At 46.6% G+C, this 23,811-nt stretch overlaps 1 protein-coding gene across 1 annotated transcript in view; it reads right to left on the bottom strand.

Annotated features, from left to right (window-relative positions):
• Nucleotides 1–23,811, bottom strand: part of DNAH8 (dynein axonemal heavy chain 8) — a 297,942-nt gene that overhangs the window by 120,293 nt on the left and 153,838 nt on the right. Inside the window, exons 55-66 of the mRNA XM_066252925.1 lie at nucleotides 22,501–22,664; nucleotides 20,131–20,323; nucleotides 18,188–18,310; nucleotides 15,996–16,126; nucleotides 14,292–14,445; nucleotides 12,549–12,713; nucleotides 10,427–10,653; nucleotides 7,778–7,896; nucleotides 6,083–6,186; nucleotides 4,780–4,956; nucleotides 2,895–3,062; nucleotides 2,164–2,379 (exon numbers count right to left, since the gene is read on the bottom strand). Coding sequence (XP_066109022.1) covers nucleotides 2,164–2,379; nucleotides 2,895–3,062; nucleotides 4,780–4,956; nucleotides 6,083–6,186; nucleotides 7,778–7,896; nucleotides 10,427–10,653; nucleotides 12,549–12,713; nucleotides 14,292–14,445; nucleotides 15,996–16,126; nucleotides 18,188–18,310; nucleotides 20,131–20,323; nucleotides 22,501–22,664 — 1,941 coding nt within the window. The remainder of the gene's footprint in view (nucleotides 1–2,163; nucleotides 2,380–2,894; nucleotides 3,063–4,779; nucleotides 4,957–6,082; nucleotides 6,187–7,777; nucleotides 7,897–10,426; nucleotides 10,654–12,548; nucleotides 12,714–14,291; nucleotides 14,446–15,995; nucleotides 16,127–18,187; nucleotides 18,311–20,130; nucleotides 20,324–22,500; nucleotides 22,665–23,811) is intronic.

The following is a 23,811-nucleotide window of genomic DNA, read 5'->3' as shown; positions in this document are numbered from 1 at the left end:
TACAAATTTTTCTTACCGTCAATAAACTTTATTAAATAATATGTTTCCACACCAATCCTATCTTCTGAATATGGTCCAAAATGGTTTGCTGAGCCGAATTAAGCCTTTCTGCGATCTCCGATGTTGTCAGAAAAGGATCTTGCTCCAACATGGTCTTAACAACATCGTCATCAATCAAAGATGGTCACCCAGAATGTGGCTTATCAGAAAGGTCAAAATCACCTGTTTTGAATTTTTTGAACCATCTTCTGCATGTCCTATCAGAAACTGTACCTTCACCAAACACTTTCAATAAATTTCTACATGCTTCTGTAGCATTTCCTCCTTGTTGAAATTCGTAAAAATACAGTGGTGTAAATGAACTTTATCAGTAGCCATGGGTACACTATGGCTTCACACATAAGACTAATGTGAATCAACTTTGTTTTAGTTAATTTGCTACGTCAGTATGTATACATTAAGTGATAAAAATAGAGAGGCACATATGCGCCAAATAAACGTGCTTATGTGTCGAAACTTGTTGTGATAGAAACGGACAGAACTTTCCGGTAGAACTTATAGTAACGCTTCTCTCTTGGTATTTTTTGTTTGGGTGTATCTGCTATATATTCTCACCATTTCTCTTTGAGAAAACTTTTATTTCTTTTTTTCTTTCTTAAGATTTTATTTATTGATTTGAGAGAGAGAGAGAAGGGAGGAGCAAGAAGCATCAACTCATAGTTGCTTCTCATATGTGCCTTGACCAGGCAAGCCTGGGGCCTCGAACCGGTGACCTCAGTGTTCCAGGCCAACACCTAATCCACTCAGCCACCACAGATCAGGTATTTTTATTTTCTGTTTGTCTCGAAGCACAGAGCTGAAAGAGGCAATCATGTTAAAGCTTATAATGAAAACCAGTAAGCCCTGCCTTTTAGTTTTTATGGAGCTGGGTGTGGGCAGCGGGGTTTGAGTTTGCCTGGGTGTATACTTTATGACTCCTATGCACTCCTGAGGACGCCCCTCTGTTCTAGCAGACAGGGAGGAGAGTCTGGCCCAGTACAGGGGTGTGTGTGTGTGTGTGTGTGTGTGTGTGTGTGTATGTGTTGTGTTGTGTTTACTCCTCAATACCTAGCTTGCATCCTTGAGAATGTCTCTTTGTTCCCTCATTCACCAGGGTCAGGTGTGTGTGTGTGTGTGTGTGTGTGTGTGTGTATGTGTTGTGTTGTGTTTACTCCTCAATACCTAGCTTGCATCCTTGAGAATGTCTCTTTGTTCCCTCATTCACCAGGGTCAGGTGTGTGTGTGTGTGTGTGTGTGTGTGTGTGTGTGTTGTGTTTACCCATCAATACCTAGCTTACATCCTTGAGAATGTCTCTTTGTTCCCTCATTCACCAGGGTCAGGTGTGTGTGTGTGTGTGTGTGTGTGTGTGTGTGTGTGTTGTGTTTACCCATCAATACCTAGCTTACATCCTTGAGAATGTCTCTTTGTTCCCTCATTCACCAGGGTCAGGTGTGTGTGTGTGTGTGTGTGTGTGTGTGTGTATTGTGTTGTGTTTACTCCTCAATACCTAGCTTGCATCCTTGAGAATGTCTCTTTGTTCCCTCATTCACCAGGGTCAGGCTGGCCACATACTGACTTCTTGGACCACCGGGACGTCCCTCTCAATACTCTGCAGCTGTTTCTTCACTGTTTTCTAGTATTTAGGATGGCGGGAAGTCTGTGACATCCTGAATTCTCTTTTTTTAATCAGCCTTTCCAATTTTGTGTTATTGTTTCTTAGATGCGTAGTTTCTTTTTCTGCACTTGCAATTTGAAACAGTTCTAGGTGTGGTGACTGACGTCTATAAATTTTGTTTGGAATATAACCACCACGTTCAGTCTCCAAATCTCATCTCCAAACTTGAAAGAAATGGCAAGTGTTTTGCTGTTTTTCTTCTCTTTTCTTTTTTAATGACCGCGGGTGATTATTCCTAATAAATTCATTCCCTGGTCAGGTTAACAAGCTGGTGTCATTCTTGTCTGAGATGCCCAAAACACATGACAGATACGAACAGAGAGTTAGAAACCGAGAGAGAGGGCGCACAGAGAAAAAGAAACATTTTGGTAACAGGGACATGGAGGCAGTGACACTAATGTTTGATTTTACCAAACGCTGACTCACGGAGGGGAGGGGGCAGCTTTACCTTCAGGGGCAGCACTTCTTTGTTGACGCCATAAAATGTGGCCATAGCCAGCGTCCAGGACAGCAGGCCAGCCACGTTCCCACAGACTTTCCTGGCACTCTCAAACGTGTAATCGTCCATGTTGAAGTAGGGCTGCAGCAGCTCGATGGTCTCCTCGTTGATCGTGTCCTTGGGGAACTGCTGAAGGCTCCACAGGAACCCCGTCGCGCTCATCAGCTGCAAAACAGTCCCACAGCCCGTCAGTGCCGCGGAGGAGGCACACCTCCTGTCTGGGTTCGCGTGGGCTTCTCAACGGAGTCTCCTTGAAGGAGGAGCTGTTGATTTGCTCTAACCGGACAAATCGAGGCGATGGCAGGAGTCAGCGTAAACCTCTAAACTGCAAGCTGTCTTCTCCTCTCCACGGTGAGAGAGCAGAAATAAAAGCTACCAAGCACTGTCAACCGAGTGCAGCTCCAGGCCACCAGCCACACAGGCCCCATTTTGGAGACTGGGTTGGGTGGACACCAGGACTGTGCCAACACTGGCCGCTGGTTCTAAAGGATTTCATAAAAAGCAAGCATTCCGCCTAAGAATCTTTTCCCTGCTTACATTTTGGGAGATGCAGATGAAGATAAACTATGCAATACACAACGGTCCGTGGTTATCTACCGGCTTGTGCGGTCTATACTGAGTGTCCCAGGCTGAGGGCAGCTGACACACTTCCCAGGGCCGGCAAAAGAGAGTTTACTTACTTTTAATGACTCTGCCCAGGACGGCTTGCAGCAAGGTTTTTCTGGATCCATCGTAACAGGGTCGATTTTCTTCTGAAATAGCAGCAGAACGCAGTCCATGATTCTCATAATGAGATGCGGGGGCTTGGCAAGTTTCCTGACGGTGGCGATATCATTCGGTTTGATAGTCTGTATTGGGGGTTAGGAATCAGTATTTTTGTTGTTGTTGAGTAGCATTCAGAGTCCTACAGAAATCTAATACTTGAAAATAACTAAAGTAGAAAACTTTAAAATGTGTTTTCTCCCCCAAACCCCGACATTATCGCCTCAAAGGTTTGCATTCCGAGATTTTTCCTTCATAGCTCATTGTGATTCAAGGATTTTTGTTTGTTTTCATTCTTTTTTTTTCCCTCTCTTGCCCTCAACTAATTCTTTAGAATATCAGCACCATACATTGCCCACCACCCCAGACCTGTGTTAGCAGCAGCCTCATTGGTGAGGAACAGTAGCTAACCAGCGTCTTCAAAGCACAGTCTCTATTGTGCATCGGTAATACAAGAGGAGCCAGGCCCTGCGCAGCAGAAGCCCCCCTCCCCCGCCTTCATTTGGAGGGCTGTCCTATCTACGGAAGGGGAGGAATGCAAAGAGACCAGAGAAGTTATCACCACATGGGACTTGTAAGAATATCTTTTGGAAGTTTCTATATGGGAGCTGGGTTTGGAATGGGCCGTTACTAGACATTCAAGCCAAGAAGGACGGGGACATCCCATAAGTTGCAACAATCTTCTAAAACGTGTCTGATTCAGTAACCTCTCTTCTCTCTTCTTTGTTATCATGGGCTCATTAAGGGAGTGAGGATGAAGAATGTGTGTGTCCTGGTCATTGTCACAATTTTATTAAATGATTATCATCATTCTACTCATTCATATAATGACTACAGGCATTCTCGCATATAAACCAAAAACAGCCCTGTCCTCGTAATGTCCAAGGAAGAGAGAGAAAGCACAATCACGCTAAACTAGGGTTATCTGTCATGAGAGGGGCATCGGGTGACAGGAAAAGAAAGGAGAGGCAGAGACTCTGTGGAGGTGTGAGGCCTGAGCCTGGTCTTCAAGAATGACTGATCAGGCAGTCAGGGCTAGGAAAAACTTTCCTGACAGGGGAGAGGCTCCTTAAACAGATGCGGTTCTTCCAGAAGCCTAGAGGGTTTTCTGTGTGGCTGGATCCGCGGTGTGCGGGGACAGAATGCCAGGAGCTGAGGGAGTGGGGGAAGCCACCGTGGCCACAGCAGCGGCACTCCTACCCACTGAGTACTTTCCACGGGCCCAGCAAACTGTACTCGTTACTTTTCCAGTTTCCATCGGTCCTTCAGACATCAATGGGGAACTACAGTCTCCATGGAGACCCTCGGAAGTGAAGTCAATTTACTTAAGAAGTGGTGGTCGTGAGAGGCAGGTGCAGAGTGACCCTGCCTCCAGACCCGTGCCCTCAGAGCTGTGGACGCCCAGCTCCGGACTTATCCTAAGGGCAACCGGAACCGCGTGGGGATCTCACGAGGGCTCATGGCATCATCCTAACAGGATGCTGGAGGCCCCGAGAAGGCTTTCTGTGTCATCTGGACCTCTGTGCTACGGGTCACACCATAAAGCACTGGTATTCCTCTCAGTTCTTGTGGCAAGCTGACGGATAGAATGGAAAGAGCAAGTTCTGGGAAGTGAAGCCTTAAAAAAAATTAGAACTTTGAAAGCTTAATCAATGAAATGATTTGTTCCCAGATCAAAAGATTATAAGTCACATTAAGAATTCAGCTCAGTTCTGTGATCACAAAACCCCCCACAGCTGTTCAGCTGTACTGAACCGTGGCGCCCGCGGGACCAGGGTCGGGAGGGGCAGGTGCGCCACTCACGTTCAGGGCCGCTTCCGCCTCTTCCAGGGCGGGCCTGGCTGCCTCCAGTTTGGACTCGGCCTTCACTTTCTCACTATCAATTTCATCCACAATTTTTTGGGCTTTGTCTTTTACCTCCTGCACTTCATTTTTCACTTTGGCCGAAGCCTGAGCACTTACTGTGACTTCTGCTAGTACCTGGTTAATGAGAGCAAATAGAAACCCTGGAGCACAATTTACAGATTTGAGTAGTGAGAGTATATTCATTCAACATAATAATATGCTATATTATGTAATATTATATTACATTATATATAGTATATAATTACATGTATAGTATACATTACATATGTAGTATATAATTACATAATGTATCTATTCCCCATCCAAGTCATCTCTATGTTATTGTATATATTACATAATGATATATAGCAATTATGTATTATACAGTAATGATCTATTATATAATACTAGTTATATATTATATATTCCCCATCTAAGTCATCTGTATTTTAAGGAGCATTAGATTAACTCCTTTGTGCAGTTCCTTGCAGTCTGGTATTTCCTAAGCTTTTCTCAGGCTTAGAATACACAAAGAAATATTTTTAAGCTTTCAAGAACATGGTATTTCTACTCTATGTAATTTCTAGAATATTAAAACAATTCAAGTAAGTGTAATGGAATAAGGTCAGAAACTGCATTAAGCCTCACGTAAATAGCAATAAAAATAGCTCCTATTTTGTTAAGTGCCTCCCCCATGCCCGAACTTTGCAAAGTGCCTCTCCTAACTCTCGTTTCAGCAACTGGCTAAGGGTCAAGACTTACATATTTATTTCTAACTGACCCTCAGGGAGCAGGAGCCAAAAGCAGCGTGAGTCTGGTGGGGCCGTGGCTCAAGGGAGAGCACACATACATACACCACCATCTCGGGAGGAGTATCTTTGTTTTGTGGTTGTCACTCCACCAAATCATTCCCTGCCCGACACAAGCCTCAGATGAGACATGGGTCGTCCAGAAACCTAGAGCATGCGGGGAGCTTAGTGAAGAAAACTTACAGACAAGCAGAAATGTCATAAACAGACGAGAGAGGACAAGAGAGACAGAGCCAGAGAAGAAAGCATAGGCTCGGGTCCGACAGAGGGTATAATAGTTTAGTTATGTCTTGCTATCACCTAAACAAAAATATCTAATGGTCTTTGGGAACATCATCTTACCAGAAATAAACTCCTAAGTTTATATACCCTGTACGTTTCTAAATGATTTTTCTTTTTTTAATACGGAGAAATGCTCCTCACCAGTCGAGAGAGAATAAATGCAAACTCACCTCGTCCGCTTTTACGGAAGCCACCGCCAGCTCCTTCTCCTTCACCGCGAGGTCCTGGGAGAGCTTCGCGACGGACTCGCTCGCCTCCATGAGCTTATCGAGACCTGGACAAGCGCATGCGCACACACTCTCGCTGAGCTTATGCGCCTCCCTTCACCAGACCTTTACCCAACATTTACCATTTACTCCTTACCAGGCACCATATATGTACTCCAGCAAGCACAAGGCAACTGATCGTGGACACAAGCTTTACAAACACTAACTATATTTCTGAGTTTTGGCAGGGATGGGAGAGAAAACGGCTCCACTGAGGCATATCATCTGGCTACTACATTTAGAGGAAAGGGCCGGTGCCACACCCGGTAACATTAACCTTCAAACTTTCTCAACAAACAGCAGTCAAGAAACTTAACAAAATATATGTTCCCCTCAGCTTTGCAGACACTTTGTAACTGTCATTTTTTGGCCTTTGAATCAATCATATTGCGGCTAAGATGGCAAATGTGATAGTTTATTAACATTTGTGTTGGTCTCTTCGCTATAAAAACAAAAGTAACTGCTCAAACCTGTGCGACCAGCTCGGTGGTTTCCAATACCGGAGAGCAAAATAACTTCCTGACTTGCTCACGCTCCAACTGAATGCTTAGCCTCCCGGCTCTCGAGGGGGAAGGGGAAGGCGGCACTCGTGTCTGTGTTTGCACTTTCCATGGTGTAAATACGCCCACCGCGGCTGATTTCAAGCTACCAAGAGATTCTCAGCAGCACACTGTTATATAATATTTCTACCGAACAGGTCGAGCGGAAATAACCTCAAGAACATTAATAGTAGCAAAATAGTGCAAAAATAATTAAGAAATGGTAAGTTTTGGATAAGTATTGCCTTTATTTTTTAATATAATTTATTTAACTGTAAGTTTATGTAATTTAATTTTTAAATAAAGGCTGTGTTTAGCAACCAGCTCATAAAATTCCTGAACTTAACAGCCAGCTGCCATGAGCCAGTACAAGTGACCCCAGCACACCGCTGACCCTGGGCTGCAGGAAGTGAGCCCGAGAACCAGGGGCATTCCTGTCCCCATTTCCAATGTCACGATCTCTTCACTGGCCCTGGAGCTCGATTGTGCGCTGGGACCGAGTGTTGTGCAGGAGAAGGGAAAAGATAGCAACACTAAGGTACTTTGGAATGTTTGGGCCAAGCCCTTTCTGAATATATAATCTCTTCCAATTTCTACTTGTATATACTGGACACTCAGAAAACCATCACTCAGGCAACCTCTCTTTATTTTCGTTTCTGATTTGCCTTTTCCTTTGTTAGAAATTTGAGAAGCATGAATGCCACCAAGTTTATACAAATTGAGGGAAATTGTAATGAGACCAATAATTGAAATTGTGGTCGGTTCCCAAGAGCTGCTGTTTCCTGTCTATAAGTGATTTTGGTGACTTGCTACCCAGCCCAGGGGACCTGAGTTGGAACAGCTGAAAGAAATGGTTCTAGAAAGAACACAGGCCACCTCTGATTAGTTTTCTTCTGGCCAGAGTTTCCTGACAGGTCAAAAGACCCGTAAGAACATTCCCTCAAAATAATCCATTACTAACAACAAAGTCAGTACTTCATTTTTTAAACACAACAATACCCATCAAACAAACTATTGGGATCCCTGTCAAAGAAGCTCTTAAAAATTCCATTCTGCTTACCAATATTCATGCGTTCTGCTTGTTCATGAATATATTTCAGCTTTTCGGTATAAATGTTTTTATAACCATTTATAAAGGAGAGATATGATTTGGGAGTCACGTGTGCTCTTCGGCGGTACCTGAAAGGGGAACACAAAAGCAAGCTTCACGTCCGCGGTCCTGGTATATCTCCATAACACGTCAGAACAGACGCTGTCCCTGCTGTGCACTTGGGGTTCCCGAGAGTGAGTCTCTAGCAGGAGGGCAGGCACTCTGAGGTAAAGCAGTGAGAACACTAAACTGGTATCTCGACCTTTTTCTGGTCCCTGACTCCACTCTTACCCCACTCTGGGCTTCTGTTTCCTTGTTTAAAAAACTGAGAAAAGAATCACTGCTGAAGCCCTGGCTGGTTGGCTCAGTGGTGAAGCATCAGCCCGGCGCATGGATGTCCTAGGTTCTAATCCCGGTCAGGGCACACAGGAGAAGTGCCCATCTGCTTTTCCACCCCTCCCCGTCTCACTACTCTCTCTCTTCCCCTCCTGCAGCCATGGCTTGATTGGAGCGAGTTGGCCCCAGGTGCTGAGGATGGGTCCATGGCCTCCGTCTCAAGTGCTAAGAAGAGCTCAGTTGCTAAGCAACAGAGCAACGCCCCAAATGGGCAGAGCACTGCCCCCCTGGTGGGCTTGCTGGGTGGATCCCGGTCGGACACATGGGAGAGTCTGACTCTCTGCCTCCCTCCTCTCACTGAATTTTAAAAAAAAAGTCACTGCTCTAAACCTGCCAGAATTTTGTAAAAATAAAAAATATATAAATAGCATATGTAAATATACTTTATAAACTTAAAGTTCTGCACAAATAATAGGGATAACTGGTTGAAGTGAGCTTGTGCCGCCGCCGGCTTTCATTCCACTGACACTTGCCGCCTGGCTCCCCACCGCGAGGGACCGGCCGGTGGGGCAGCTCCCAACTCCTGGGGTCCTGGCAACCAAAGCAGCCATACCGGATCCAACTGCCAACCCACCGTGCACGGCTCCCCACCGCGAGGGACCAGCCGCTGGGGCCGCTCCCGACTCCTGGGGTCCTGGCAACCACAGCAGCCACACCGGATCTAACTTCCAACCCACCGTGCACGGCTCCCCACCGCGAGGGACCGGCCGGTGGGGCCGCTCCCGACTCCTGCAGTCCTGGCAACCAGAGCAGCCATACCGGATCCGACTGCCAACCCACCGTGCACGGCTCCCCACCGCGAGGGACCAGCCGCTGGGGCCGCTCCCGACTCCTGCAGTCCTGGCAACCACAGCAGCCACACCGGATCCGACTGCCAACCCACCGTGCACGGCTCCCCACCGCGAGGGACCGGCCGGTGGGGCCGCTCCCGACTCCTGCAGTCCTGGCAACCACAGCAGCCACACCGGATCCGACTGCCAACCCACCGTGGGCTTTCATATCGTATATAACAATAGAAATAAGTTTTTAAAAATAACTTTATACGGGAGGAATTCAAGTCAAAGAAGAGTCCCACACATACCAGAAAATCATTCTACCTTTTATATTCATTTTGCATCTTTGGAATTCAGAAGATTTTAACATTAAAAGTACTGTAAGGATTTGGCGGCTTATATACAACCTGAGAGGATATGAAAAATTCAAAAAATATATCAAATTTTCCAAAATAGACACGGGTTTTTGTAGCTGTATGAAGATAAGAATTTCCCTCTACCAATAGTGGTGGCAGGAAGAAGAGTTCAAAAAGGGTAGGAAGAAAATCTTCCTAGTGGTAAAACTTAATACACACGCATTCAGTGACAGAATCCGGGAGAGCATCTCGAACTACTCAAGGGGGGTGGTGTCGGCAGAGGTCCTTCACCAGCTTCTGTGAGACAGGGACCCCGGCAGATCAGTGAGAGCGTCACCCGGCTTCTCTGTGCAGAGACGGAGGCACGGTCCCTCGGGGAGGTGCAGTGAGCACCTGCAGCCCGCCCATGAGCCCGCAGGGAGAAGCCCACGGTTCCGGAACCCACACTGGCCCGACTGCGCTCACATCTGTCAGTCGTACACAGTGACCATCACGTCTGGGTGGCGAGTGTGTATTTTTTAAACTGTTCACACCAGCGTCCCTGTACACACATCATTGCTGCTTTTAGTGAGTAGACTCTCCCACGATCCAATTAAAATTTTGTTTTTTAATTGTTTGGTGTAAAACAGGATGAAACCTGTTTTCATTTGATCAGATCAAGTGATGCAGATACAAAACCCAAATGTTCCCTTAACAGAAGGCAGCAATGAAGCTTTAAAACAGGGTGCTGCTTTAATCACACTAAATGATGCACTGGAATAAGAAACTAATTTTAAATGGTTTATAACGAAGAGTTAAGTCATTTTTCAGGGAAAATAATTAAGTAAACAAAATAACGTGATCCGTTAGGCGTGTGTTACTTTGAGGCCCGGAGGGAGAGAGGAGCGTGAACGTGGACGCGCGCTCGTTTCTGAATTTCGTTCTTTGCCACCTTTTCAAGCCATGACCACTAGAAAATCAAAGCCAGAATACGTGTAAGTGCCGTGGGGCCCCGGTGCTCAGTGTGACGCGTCCTTCACCCACGTCCCGCTCGCTCCCCCTTCGAAGCGAACTTGGTGGTTCCGTAGCCTTCGCGCTTCTGCAACATCACCTACCTTTGGAAATAGTTCTCACAGCTCTCCGAGACCATGTCATGGAAGAGGCCCATGGTCTCCACAACCTGTCTTTTGGTGTCACTCGAGCAGACGATGTTATAGCCGGACAGGAAGTAGGAGGCCACCGCGACCAGCGCCTCCCTGGGCCAGCGACTGAACCAGTCCATGGTGCAACCTGATATCAAGCCGGGAAATTTCAAAGACCGGGCACGGAACTTCTCACCAACCTGTTGACAGAAAAGTCAGAAAGCATTCGAAAGACAAACATGATAAAAAACCGGCTAGAGAGAGGCTTATGCACGCTGAGCCATATAGTGTGTGACGTCACAATTTTTTAAACAAATCTTGGGGCTGCGCTGATAAATAAAATGTCCAGCTGACAGCATGGTAACATTTCCACATTCTTCTCTGCTCCACAGGGACACCTGCATTCTTGGAGTCCATTCTAGGAGCTACCTCTTCAGAGGAAACTGATGAACTAGAACTCTTCTAGACCTGGACACTAGAACAGGTGTGACTAGCAGGAGGTGTCTGATCTAAAAAGGGACCAGTGGCCCTGGCCGGTTGGCTCAGCGGTAGAGCGTCGGCCTGGCGTGCGGAGGACCCGGGTTCAATTCCCGGCTAGGGCACACAGGAGGGGCGCCCATTTGCTTCTCCACCCCTCCGCCGAGCTTTCCCTCTCTGTCTCTCTCTTCCCCTCCCGCAGCCAAGGCTCCATTGGAGCAAAGATGGCCCGGGCGCTGGGGATGGCTCTGTGGCCTCTGCCCCAGGCGCTAGAGTAGCTCTGGTCGCAACATGGCGACGCCCAGGATGGGCAGAGCATCGCCCCCTGGTGGGCAGAGCTTCGCCCCTGGTGGGCGTGCTGGGTGGATCCCGGTCGGGCGCATGCGGGAGTCTGTCTGACTGTCTCTCCCTGTTTCCAGCTTCAGAAAAATGAAAAAAATAAATAAATAAATAAAAAATAAAAATAAAAAGGGACCAGTTCGGGGATCTGTACAAACCTTCGGCACATATGATGTGCTGTGTGTGGGCGAGGGGCCGGTTCATCCCACAGGACAGACACAGGGCCCCAGGGGAGAAGACAGAGACAGAATTCCACCGATCTGGCTGCTAGATCATCTACCCATTAGGCAGGTGCCTTGTGAGTGAGTGAGACCCCCTCCCCCAGAGCAGCGCCGGCCAACAGAACTTTCTGTATGTGCTTTTCAGCGTGGTGGCCACCACACATGCGGCTATTGGGCACTTGAATCAGGGCCAGTGGGATGAAAAGCTGGATTTTTATTTTTACTTAAATTAATAAAAATTTAAGTAGCCATACATGTCAACTGGCTACTGAATGAACGGTACAGTGAGCTACAGATACTCAGACCTACGTCCGGGACATTGCAGATGGCAGGTCTACATCAGAGGTGGGGCTGGACACGATTCCCACCAAATCCCTTAGAATTCCAATAATCTGTGTCTTCAGGTGATGAAAGCTGTAGTCCATGCAATAACTTCTAACTAGATTTATATTCTCTGCCCTGGCCAGTTAGCTCAGTGGTAGAGCGTCGGCCTGGCGTGCAGAAGTCCCGGGTTCGATTCCCAGCCAGGGCACACAGGAGAAGCGCCCATCTGCTTCTCCACCCCTCCCCCTCTCCTTCCTCTCTGTCTCTCTCTTCCCCTCCCGCAGCCGAGGCTCCATTGGAGCAAAGATGGCCCGGGCGCTGGGGATGGCTCCTTGGCCTCTGCCCCAGGCGCTAGAGTGGCTCTGGTCGCAACAGAGCGATGCCCGGGAGGGGCAGAGCATCGCCCCCTGGTGGGCAGAGCGTCGCCCGCTGGTGGGCGTGCCGGGTGGATCCCGGTCAGGCGCATGCGGGAGTCTGTCTGACTGTCTCTCCCCGTTTCCAGCTTCAGAAAAATACAAAAAATATATATATATATATTTATATTCTCAATGATTACACTTTGATATGTGAGTTTGGACCGGGGAGACTGGTGATGGGCAAGTGTTCACTTCGTTCCAATGGGAACAACTATTACCTTCTGAGCCGGACGTCTCATCAGAGAAGGTAAACAAACTACCCGACTACATCAAAATAAGTCACGCCGCCCAGACAGAGACAGCGGGCGCCGAGCTCACCGGGGAGAAGCAGAGGACGACGTGCAGGTTCCTCCGGGCCCGGGAGATGAAGTACTCGTACAGGTTGTCAAAGGTGGGCGGGTGGCGAGGCAGCTCCTTCTTCATCGCCGCGATCAGGCCCTGGGTGATCTCGTCGATCTCATCCCGCGCGAACAGGTTGGAGATCTTTGCGGAACAGACAGGACAGTCGCCGGTCTGTATTTTAATGGGGTCCCCACCCACAGCCAGTTCCCTGCCAGGGTCCGGCCCTCTCTCCCCCACTACGTGTCCTCTCTGTCCGTGTTTTCTTTCTGCACCCGCACAGATAAACTGCAGGTGTGCCACAGGTGACCAAGAGGGCAACTATTTATGGAGCAGATGGAGCCGTGTAGGCAGGAGCACACTGTGTTGTTCCCCTTGGCCCTCAGAGCTGTCACTGAGATGCACTCTCTCCACCACTGCAGTCATTTCTTTCAAATGTCCAGTCATGCCCTCCGCTCTCTGAGTCAGTCTCAATTCTGACTCCCGGGCAGCTGACCAGCGCATACACCGCTGAGCACCCTGACCAGGGTGCAGGGCAGAGCTAAGCCAGCAGCCGATTCTAAGCAGGTGTGCCTGCCAGGCGGGCATCTGGGAACGCGGCTTTCGGGAGGTTTCCTCCATTGCTAATTGATAAAGTTGTGTCGCCGTGCCCAGACTAGTTATACAAACCCGGGGTAGATGGTGAACATCCACATTCGTTTTGGGAGTCTGGAATTTGGGCAGTTGTAGCGAGGAAGGGAGTGACCACATGGCCAGGGCCAGTTAAAACGCTGGATTCTGAGCCTCAGACAGCTTGCCACCCCAAACAGAAACACAGAGCGTGTGTCCCATGCTTCACTGCTGGAGGGGGCACGCTCTGACAGTCCCCGGGTGAGAATGCAGAAAGCCTGCACACGGGTTCTTCAATACTCCTCCACATGTCTCCTTTCCTTTGCCGACCTGGCTGTGACTCTTTATTGTGTTGCTTTAATAAATGTTAGCTGTGAGTACAAGTATATGCCGAGTCCCCTAAATCCTTTTCTTTTCATGTTTATTTTATTGATTTTAGAGAGAGGAAGGGAGAGAGCAGGAGAGAGACAGGAGCACGTGTTCCTGTGTGCGCCCTGACTGGTGATGGAACCGGCAACCTCTGTGCTTCGGGACGATGCTCTAACCCCCCGAGCTATCTGGCCAGGGCCCCTGAGTCTTTCTAACGTAGTGCCATGTGTGTCAGTGCTCATGGCAGTGCTGATACAAGCGGTGTCAGAAGTGACGTCTACTGGTGACACTGACATCTACTTACAGCCAACGGAGCTCTGTCAACCCTTCTATATTTCTATCTGTCAGGGAGGTGGAGAGAGAGAGAGAGAAAGAAAGAGAGAGAGATAAAAGGGTACTTTGCTCCTCCTAAAATAAATTTTAGGGTCAAACTGAAGAATGAAGAGACAAATAAGCAATCGTATTTAAAGTGGAACAGAGTGGACAAATAACCTAGAGGAAGGCAGCCTTCATTTCTCAGGAACTTCAAAAACTTAACCAAACCTTGTTATGTTGATAATTTCTAAACTAGAACATATGCGATGAATGGCCTCACTTGCTAAAAGGTTGCTGCTTTAAAAATAATAATAATAATAAAATTAAATTAAATTAAATTTTTAAAAAAAGGTTGCTGCTTTTTCCATTCAAATATAATTTACATTTTAAAACTAGGTGCTTTTCCCTGGCTTTATTTCTGAGACCTACCTCCCCTGAAGACAGCAGGTTGTTAAGATATTCTAGGAACGCCTCATCTTTTATTTCATTGTCGGTAAAGATAAAGGTGATTCCCTTCCCTTCAGCCCCGGCAACTTTGTACAGAAACTTTAAGTCGTCTATTAGATTACTCACATTATAAGACCTAAAAATAGAAATGGTAAAAAAAAATTTTTTTTAATTAATATTTATATAGTCATAATTTATCTCAACATACAATAAAATCCATGACGATGAGAGCACAGTCCACAACCGCTCTGACACATACTAGATAATAAAGCCTGCTGGAAACACAGAGGCCAGAGTGGAACAGCTGTCTGCTACTGTCTGAAACACGCATTTTGTTTAACTTGAGAAATGAGGACTCGGTTTACCAGAAGTGACTCAGGAAGAATGACTGGGAACAGGGAAATAACTTTTATGCCCAGCAATCTGACAGTCCTCAGCAACAGATTTTGCCCCAGGGTATAAACCTGTATAACATCAAAAACTAATCTGAGATTTGAATGAGTTTGAACTGATAAAAAAAAAAAAAGTCAAGATATTTTATGAATAAAATTACTGATAAATTACATACCGTGGTAAATCTGTGCATGTCACGATGTGGCTAGATACAGAGAAAGCCTATAGGAAAAGATGCATTATGCAATGTGGTATAAATAATAGAAATGCCATAATTATGTGGGTAGAGATATTGAAAAGATCTTGGTCTCTGTTTTTCTACTTCCTGTATCCTATTAAATATGAGTGCTACCAGAGCTAATGGGACATTTTCTCAAGTGCTGTGTATAAATCTTGACGAGTAAGTTGATGGCAAAGACTACAAAGAAACCCTCGCTGGAAAGAAGGTTGACTGCAAGTAACAGGGAGCTTCCCGTAGGCCACCGGGGCAGGGGAGACTGTGGGCATTGGACCAGAAGCAGCTTTAGCAAAGCTCCTTCACACTTCTCAGCTCTGTTTCCTCATCTGCAAAGTGAAGCTAATGCTTATTTGTAAAGGGTGCTGTGGGCATCAGAGACCCCCGTCTGGGGCCGATGATCTGCCCATCTGGGCCCATGCTTATAACCGAGCTCTTTTTAGCCAGTGGCTCAGTGGATAGAGCATCGGCCCAGCATATGCACATGCCAGGTTTGATTCCTGGTCAGGGCACACAGGAGGAGCGACCATCTGCTTCTTCCCCCTCTCCCTCTTCTCTCCCTCTTCTCCTCCATCAGCCAGTGGCTCAATGGTTCTAACGTTGTCCCCTGGTGCTGAAGATAGCTCCACTGGAGCACACCAGCCTCAGGTATTAAAAATAGCTTGGTACTCAAGCATCGGTCCTTGATAGGGTTGCCAGGTGGATCCCAGTCAGGTGTGCATGCGGAGTCTGCCTCACTATCTGAACTCTTCTCACCTAAAAAAAAAAAAAAAAGTCAAACTATGGTTACCCTTGGAATGAAAGTGAGCAGGACAGGCTCCGAGGGGCACTTCTGGGGTGCTAGTAATGTTTTATTTCTTCATCTGCGGGCAGCTACATAGGTGTGCTTACTTTGTGACACCCATGACTTGTGTACGTTTCCTAATATAGGTTACACTTAAATAGTTTATTTTAAAAAGAAATAAACCAAACTGTTGTATTTTTTTTTAAATGTAAACATTTCACCCCAGGTAAATTAACTACAGAAAAACATATTGTCGTGTTTTGTTTTATCTTACCTGGTTAACGTTATCTGGAATATCTGATACCCAGCTATGAAAGAGGCCAGTCTGGACAGACTTTGTTTTCCTGAACCACCGACGCCCACCAGCAGTGCGTTTCCACACGATGTGCGGATTATTCGTGAAATCTGTTTTGGAATAAAATATTTACTTGAAAATAGAATTCAACTGTTTTTATATTTTCTTGCAGGAAATGGGTCCTAGACTTGACCATGTGCTTTCAGACTGCATTAAGCATTTTCCTTTAATGACACATCTCAGAATCTTACAAATTAAAGTTCACGTTGATTTATTTGATTCAAATGATTGCCCTGCCCAGTTATATTTTTGTAATAAAAAACAGATCAAATTATCCTTCCTGTCTTATTTCAAAACTAGTGTGTGTGTGTGTGTGTGTGTGTGTGTGAGATTTTTCAATTCAGCGGCCTGCGGCCTGCTGCCCCTGTCAGCCTGCGGGAAGAAGTGTAGAACTGTGGGCGTGTCATTCTTCAGTCTGACACGCGGACTTATGTGGACACCCAGCTCTTCCACGAGTGCTAACTACCTCTAGCATATCTCCCCCAGCGAAACTCTCGGAAAGTACTGAGGTCCTACCTGCAACAGGGGCAGAAAGGCATTTTTGGAAAAATAACTAGAGAACAGCCTGTACAGTCTTGGGTGGCTTTTCTCTGGTTGATCTCTTTGGTGTGCATTGGGCTCGAATTGTGGTTCAAATTTTATGCAGGCCAGTTGAAGACATGCTAAAAAGCCATCTTTAACATTAATGTCACTAATGAGGAAGAAAGTCTAGATGGATCACCAAGTCTAGTATCACCACTAAGAAGATTTTTTCAAGTGCAAGTTTTATAGATGGCATATCAGTGATGCCGTCGTGATATACATGAATTATAAAATTATACTTTTAAATATGTTCATCTCTTATCAGGTTTTGTGCCTAGAACATGGTCCCAGGCCCCCTGACCCAGCCACAGTGAGTCTTTGATAATTATTTGCTGAATGGCTAAATGTGAAGCAACCACAGGACAGCTAAGAATTCACCAGCTTTGCAGAAGACAACTGTCCAACTGTTCGTTATGGAAAACAGTGCAGTAATTAATAAAAATAACACAAGAATCGACTCTGTGTTTTGTGAACTCACCCCTGCACGGCCACTGTCGGCCCACCCAGTATCAGCAACGCAGAGTTCAATGCCTCCTCTCTAGCCAACCCCCCTCTCCACTCTCTCTGACGCCTGCAGAAACTCCGCTTCAGTCTACAAAGTATCCAGTGAACAACTCCTGTTTGCAGCCTCCCAGGCCTGGACCGAAGCAGACTTTTTTCAGGCGCTGCCGCTGACTGGATTCTACTTCTCGGGAGCGGGAGTCCTGTCCACCTGCTTTACCTTTTCCCCAGCAGTTTGCCTCTACTCTGAAAGCCAATCATCAGACTGATATTTTAAGAAGCACTGACCTTTCTTCCGTGGGTAACAGAATTTCCTATGATATCAAAATATGATTTAAGGAGGGGATATTTCTTCCCAGGGCTCTCCAGTTTACTTTCCAGGAGGGTAAAACCAACTCAGAGTGCCAAACTCTCTGAGCACAAAACCTATCTCAATTTGCCCTTGAAAAGCATTTGCGGCCCTGGCCGGTTGGCTTAGCGGTAGAGCGTCGGCCTGGCGTGCAGGGGGACCCGGGTTCGATTCCCAGCCAGGGCACACAGGAGAAGCGTCCATTTGCTTCTCCACCCCCACCCCCTCCTTCCTCTCTGTCTCTCTCTTCCCCTCCCACAGCCAAGGCTCCATTGGAGCAAAGATGGCCCGGGCGCTGGGGATGGCTCCTTGGCCTCTGCCCCAGGAGCTAGAGTGGCTCTGGTCACGGCAGAGCGACGCCCCGGAGGGGCAGAGCATCGCCTCCTGGTGGGCAGAGCATCGCCCCTGGTGGGCGTGCTGGGTGGATCCCGGTCGGGTGCATGCGGGAGTCTGTCTGACTATCTCTCCCCGTTTCCAGCTTCGAAAAAATACCAAAAAGAAAAAAAAAAAAAGAAAAGCATCTGCACTCATGTAGGTGAATTCAAACAAGAGGTCTGTGAGTAAGCCTTTGTTGTCTGAGACAGTGAACTAACCCGACTTCTCTCAAGAAGTTTATCTGTGAAAATTACTAAGCTTTCACATGATCGATTTATGCCAGTAAATAGTTAACATTTAGTACCTTGATAAGATGAGTCATTGCATCTTTAAAAAACACCAGATCAAGAGACGTTCCTCTAATGATTTCATTGAACTGCCTCTGGTAAAGCTGGAGTTTTTCACACAGAAAGTCAAAGGATGGTACCTATGGTGGGGAAAGAGAAAAATAATATGTGAGATCTAAAATTTATCAAAGTAGCAATTGTAGAGACATTCAAAAGTAATTCCACATTAAAAAAAAAAAAAACCTAATGCATTTCCAATCATTTATGACCAATTCGTTGACTTTTAGTTATTTCCATTTTCAGAGGCCTGAAACCTAACTTTCCAAGATGCAATTACTCCTGACTTTTCCCTTCAGGAACTCCAGTACCTTCTCTTATCCCCACTAATGAAATCTGGAATATAGTAAGCATTTATCTCAGTTTTTATTTGCTTTTCAATATTGTTCATGAATTTTAAAAAACTATACAGAAGTTTAACATTGTTTATAGAGTCAAATTGTTTTTGTTATTTTGTGTGTGGCTTTTTTGGTGAAAGGAGGGGAGATAGTGAGGCAGACTCCCACATGTTCTCTGACCAGGATCCACCTGGCAACCCTATCTGGGCTGGATGCTTGAGTACTAAACTATTTTTAGTGCCTGAGGCTGATGCACTCCAACAGAGCTATCCTCAGTGCCTGGGGCTTTGCTCAAATCAATCAAGCCACTGGCTGAGAGAAGGAAGGAGGAAAAGAAGGGGGAGAGGAAGAGGGTGAGAAGCAGTTGGTTGCCTCTCCTGTGTGCCCTGACTGAGAATCAAATCCAGGACGTCCATAAATCAGGCCAATGCTCTGTCCACGGAGCCGCTGGCCAGGGCCTCAAATGGTTCTGAAATAAATATTCATGTATTTCCTCTGCAAATTCCTTCTTCCCATTTACTTCTTGATCTACTTCAGAATTACTCTGTCATGTAACACCGTTTAAAAAGTCCTGGTGAAATCTTGTTTCAAACTTCACTAAACCTATGCATTCATTTAGGAAGAATGATGTGTTGCCATGCAATCAAGTGAAGTTATTATCATCTTTACTCCTACATATTTTACATATTTCAGGTGAATAAAAACACTTTTACACTTTCTATCTTGTGATTGTTGGCAATTTCAATTCCAAATAATTTTCAGTTACAACAGTTTTATTATGTTTTGATTTTTTTCTACCCACTTAAAAATGTAAAAACCCATTTTTAGCTCACAAATCTAACAAAATATAGGCATTGGGCTGTATCTGGCCCACTGGCTATATACTTCACTAACCTCTGGTATAGGGGATAGTTATTGAATTTTATATTTATATCATACTTGGTCATCTTACTGAACTCTTGCTACTTAAAAGAGATTCTAAATTCTCTTGGATTTATGAAAAGGTAATCATCTCATCTGCGAATAAAATGTTATTTTTGTCTTCTCACAGCTGGTAATTACATCTGTTTTCTTTTTGTCATTTTTTTTTTTTTTTTTTTTTGCAGTGCCTAAAACTTTCAAAGCAATATTAAACAACAAGGATAATATTAGGCATATTTGTCATTTCTTTAAAATTGTTTATTTTAGAGAAAGGAAGCAGGAGAGAGAGAGAAGGGGGAAGGGGGAAGGAGCAGGAAGCATCAACTCTCATAGGTGCCTCAACTGGGGAAGCCCAGGGTTTTGAACTGGCGACCTCAGCATTTCCAGGTCAACGCTTTATCCACTGCGCCACCACAGGCCGGGCCAGGCATATCTGTCTCATACCCGACTTTGCTGGGATTGCTGCTAAACTTCACTGAAAAATATGAATTGATGATGAAACGAGGACGACCCGAATCACACTCACAACTGATGGAGAAGTGACAGCAACCCGGTGCGGAGGCTCTGCTACAGGAAGGACTGTCCAGTGAGGGGAGTGATTCCCCCTCTCCAAAAAAAACCCTCATTAGAAGTAAAATCAGTACCAGCTCGTAGACCTTGGGTACTTCAAACACAGAGTCTTCCGGTTCGTCCCCCGTGGGTTCAGGCAACTCACGGAGAAAATCGACAAAGTACGGCTCAGGAAGAATATAGGACAGCACATCCGGGCTGACGCTCTCTTCCACTGCGTGACCTACATGTACATTGAACCAATGCTCGTCTTCAGGAGTTATAAACCTGGAAGAAAAACCCAGGTGTGAAAACAAAAAGAAAGGTAACTATGGAGGCATCTCTCCTGACTGAGCATGGTGTCGACCTCTCCCCGCCCGCTCTGGGCCTGACTGAGCATGGTGTCGACCTCTCCCCGCCTGCTCTGGGCCTGACTGGGCATGGTGTCGACCTCTCCCCGCCTGCTCTGGGCCTGACTGAGCATGGTGTCGACCTCTCCCCGCCCGCTCTGGGCCTGACTGGGCATGGTGTCGACCTCTCCCCGCCTGCTCTGGGCCTGACTGAGCATGGTGTCGACCTCTCCCCGCCTGCTCTGGGCCTGACTGAGCATGGTGTCGACCTCTCCCCGCCCGCTCTGGGCCTGACTGGGCATGGTGTCGACCTCTCCCCGCCTGCTCTGGGCCTGACTGAGCATGGTGTCGACCTCTCCCCGCCCGCTCTGGGCCTGACTGGGCATGGTGTCGACCTCTCCCCGCCTGCTCTCGGCCTGACTGGGCATGGTGTCGACCTCTCCCCGCCTGCTCTGGGCCTGACTGAGCATGGTGTCGACCTCTCCCCGCCTGCTCTGGGCCTGACTGGGCATGGTGTCGACCTCTCCCGACCTGCTCTGGGCCCCGTCCTGCACCAGCGTCACATCCAAACAGGAAAACCCTACGCCCGGACTTCCGACAGGAAGGACCTAACCCGTCTGACATATGGACAGTGTTACTTATAGAAAACACTGACCAAGAGTCTCTCCTTGACCAAACTCAGGCTCCTCCGAGTCCTCTTCCCTCGACCTTTGGACTTCCAGGCCCTTCTTTGCACTCCCCAACTTTAGCACAAATCTTGTCAAGTACGTTTAGCCAGACTCCTCCACCCCCAATATCTGATCAACCTGCATATGTGGCCAAATTCCCCATTCTCCTTCACCCCCCTGGGGTAACAGCTGGCACCTGGCCCACAAGAGCCCTAGGAGCGTCAGTTTAGCCAGAGTCCCCCTGTGTCCCCGCTGCTGCCTCCTGCTGACTGTCCATCCGCCAACCTGCTCTATCCTGTTCCTTGGCTATCAATTCCCAGGCTTCTTTCCTTATTGAGTTGGAACTTGAGCCCAATCTCTGTCCCCTTCTGCAAAACCCCGCTGCCGCGGTCCCTATAACTATCATGACATAGAGTCCTGAATAGAAACTGTGTGTCTTATCTTTTTAAATGTTTCAGGTGAGAGGAGGGGAGATAGTGAGACAGACTCCCGCATGTGCCCCAACCAGGATCCATCCAGTAATCCCTGTCTGGGGCCCATGCTCAAATCAATCAAACTATCCTCAGTGACCAGGGCTCGAACCAATCAAGCCACTGGCTGGAGGAGGGGAAGAGAGAGAGAAGGGGGGAGAGAAGTATATAGTCACTTGTCTTGTATGCTCTGATCAGAAATCAAACCCGGGACAATCATACCCCGGGCCAAGGCTCTATCCACTGAGCCAACTTACCAGGGCCATGTCTTTTCATTTTAACAAGCATCGTGAACATTTGTTTTTTGTAACAATACAGTTGAGTCAAGTGAGTGAGGTCAAAGGTCCCTAAAAGTTGCAGTAAGCGTGCAGAAGTGAAGGTCAGTCTCGGGTGCGCGCCCTCTTTCTGGGTTTGCAGGCACACAGTGCACGAAGGACCTTTCCAGACTTACAGTGTCAGGGAGACCAGAGGAAGTGGGGACAACCATTTGACAAACGCCCCCTGTGTGTGAGACATTGCGGCGGGCCTTTACAAGTCTCTGAGGCCGGCATTACCACCCACACTTCACCGAGGAGGGAACAGGCTCAGAATGATGACTGAGTTTGTATACCGGGCTTCACCAGGCAAAACCCACACAGGGCTCAAACCTTTTAGAAAATACACATCCCTAAAATTTGCCTCTGAATGCCATCAACTCTCTGGTAATGTGGTGATTTAAAAAGAAGTCCTGTTGACTTTGGCAGAGCAATTTTCTAAAGGTGACGAGCAGGTGGGAAATGACATCAATGCTTTGCAAGCCCCGGAGAGAATGAACACCACTCCTTACTCTACCAGTGTGAGTAGATAACACAGGACTTAATCTGAATTAAGACACTACTCCTCACTCTGCTGATGCGAGCAGCTAACGCAGGAAGTAACCCACTGCATAAACTTCTGATGTAGCACATTACCCCTCTCAGGCGCTGTACTGTACTCACCTGTCGGCAATTACCCTGTTGCACTCGTGTTTGAAAAGTGACAGGAGTACAGAAATGGAATCACACTCATCGGCTTTTATGGTCAACATTCCTTGCCAAATCCTGGAGAGATCTCGGAGATTGAAAATGTAATGAAATTTAGAAGGAGTTGGTAGCATCTTCACCTAGAGATGAAGGGGGGAAAAAAAGTGATACTATTTCAGATAACCTGAACATAGAACTGCTGTTAGAACTATTTTATGTCACAAATCCTATCTTAGGTGAAATAGGCTGGGTATGAAATCAAAGCTAAGTGTATATATTTTCATCACAGTGCCCGAGGCACAGTCCAGCCCCGGTTCCGCTGCCGTTAGCTGGCTTTGAACAAGTCACCTCCCCTGACTTTTTAAAAACTATGGGAATGGTAGGAATAAATGTTCCTCATTGTTATTAACCTTATTTAGAAATAAGTCACATTCTTTAAAACTATGTGAATTGTAGAAATAAACATTCCTAATTGTTATTAACCTTATTTGTGTTATACAGAAATAGATCACACCAAAAAACTGAATGTGAGCCAGACATCACTTCACTTCTGAAGTCAATATCTATGCTCCATAGATGGCTCTGACCAGGGCCCTTATTGTGCTCGTTTTTCCACAACCACATTTGTATACTGAAAGCTAAATGTCACTGAGGGATCCAAGCTCAGTCGACATGCTTTTATATGATATATCTGTACACCTACAATAAGTTGACAGGCAAGTCTGACACACAGCTGTGAAGTATTAGTCAGTGTTTCAGTTTTGTTTCTTTGAATACTAATTTACTTATTATTTCTGCCAACGTGTAAAATCTAAACAGGCGAAGCTGTCATAGTGGCCAGTTAGGGACAGACTTGAGATGCTGTGGGTGCGGGAAGCACTGCCGGCCATGTAATTGTTATCATTAAGCGTCATTTTCGAAACCGAAACGATAATTTCAGAGATACACAGCAGACTCTCTGCATGGTTAATTCAGGAAAGCAAATGCTTTCTTTAGTTACCAATTCATGGACTATGTCCTCTCTTTACTGAAATAGTACCCTGTGGAGTCTGGAGAGTGATTCTGACAGGCTAATTCACAGGGGAAGTTCCAACAGCAGGTTCAAGGCAGGGAGAACGAAGAGACATGTGAGTCCCCTTTGCTCAGTTTCATGCCAGGCTGTGATGTTCATCCTGCTCTCCAAGGTGTAAATCACACGCAAACACGTAAACATAAAGGGATAAGGCTACGTGTTGGGCAAGTAAGTTTGTAAAATTTGTGTCCTTTGGGTTTGCTCACGTTGGTTAA

The sequence above is a fragment of the Saccopteryx bilineata genome, chromosome 1 (genome assembly GCF_036850765.1).
Source record: "Saccopteryx bilineata isolate mSacBil1 chromosome 1, mSacBil1_pri_phased_curated, whole genome shotgun sequence".
NCBI classification, from domain to species: domain Eukaryota; kingdom Metazoa; phylum Chordata; class Mammalia; order Chiroptera; family Emballonuridae; genus Saccopteryx; species Saccopteryx bilineata.
Note: the sequence above shows the minus strand (reverse complement) of the source record. Positions and strands in the feature narration are given on the sequence as shown.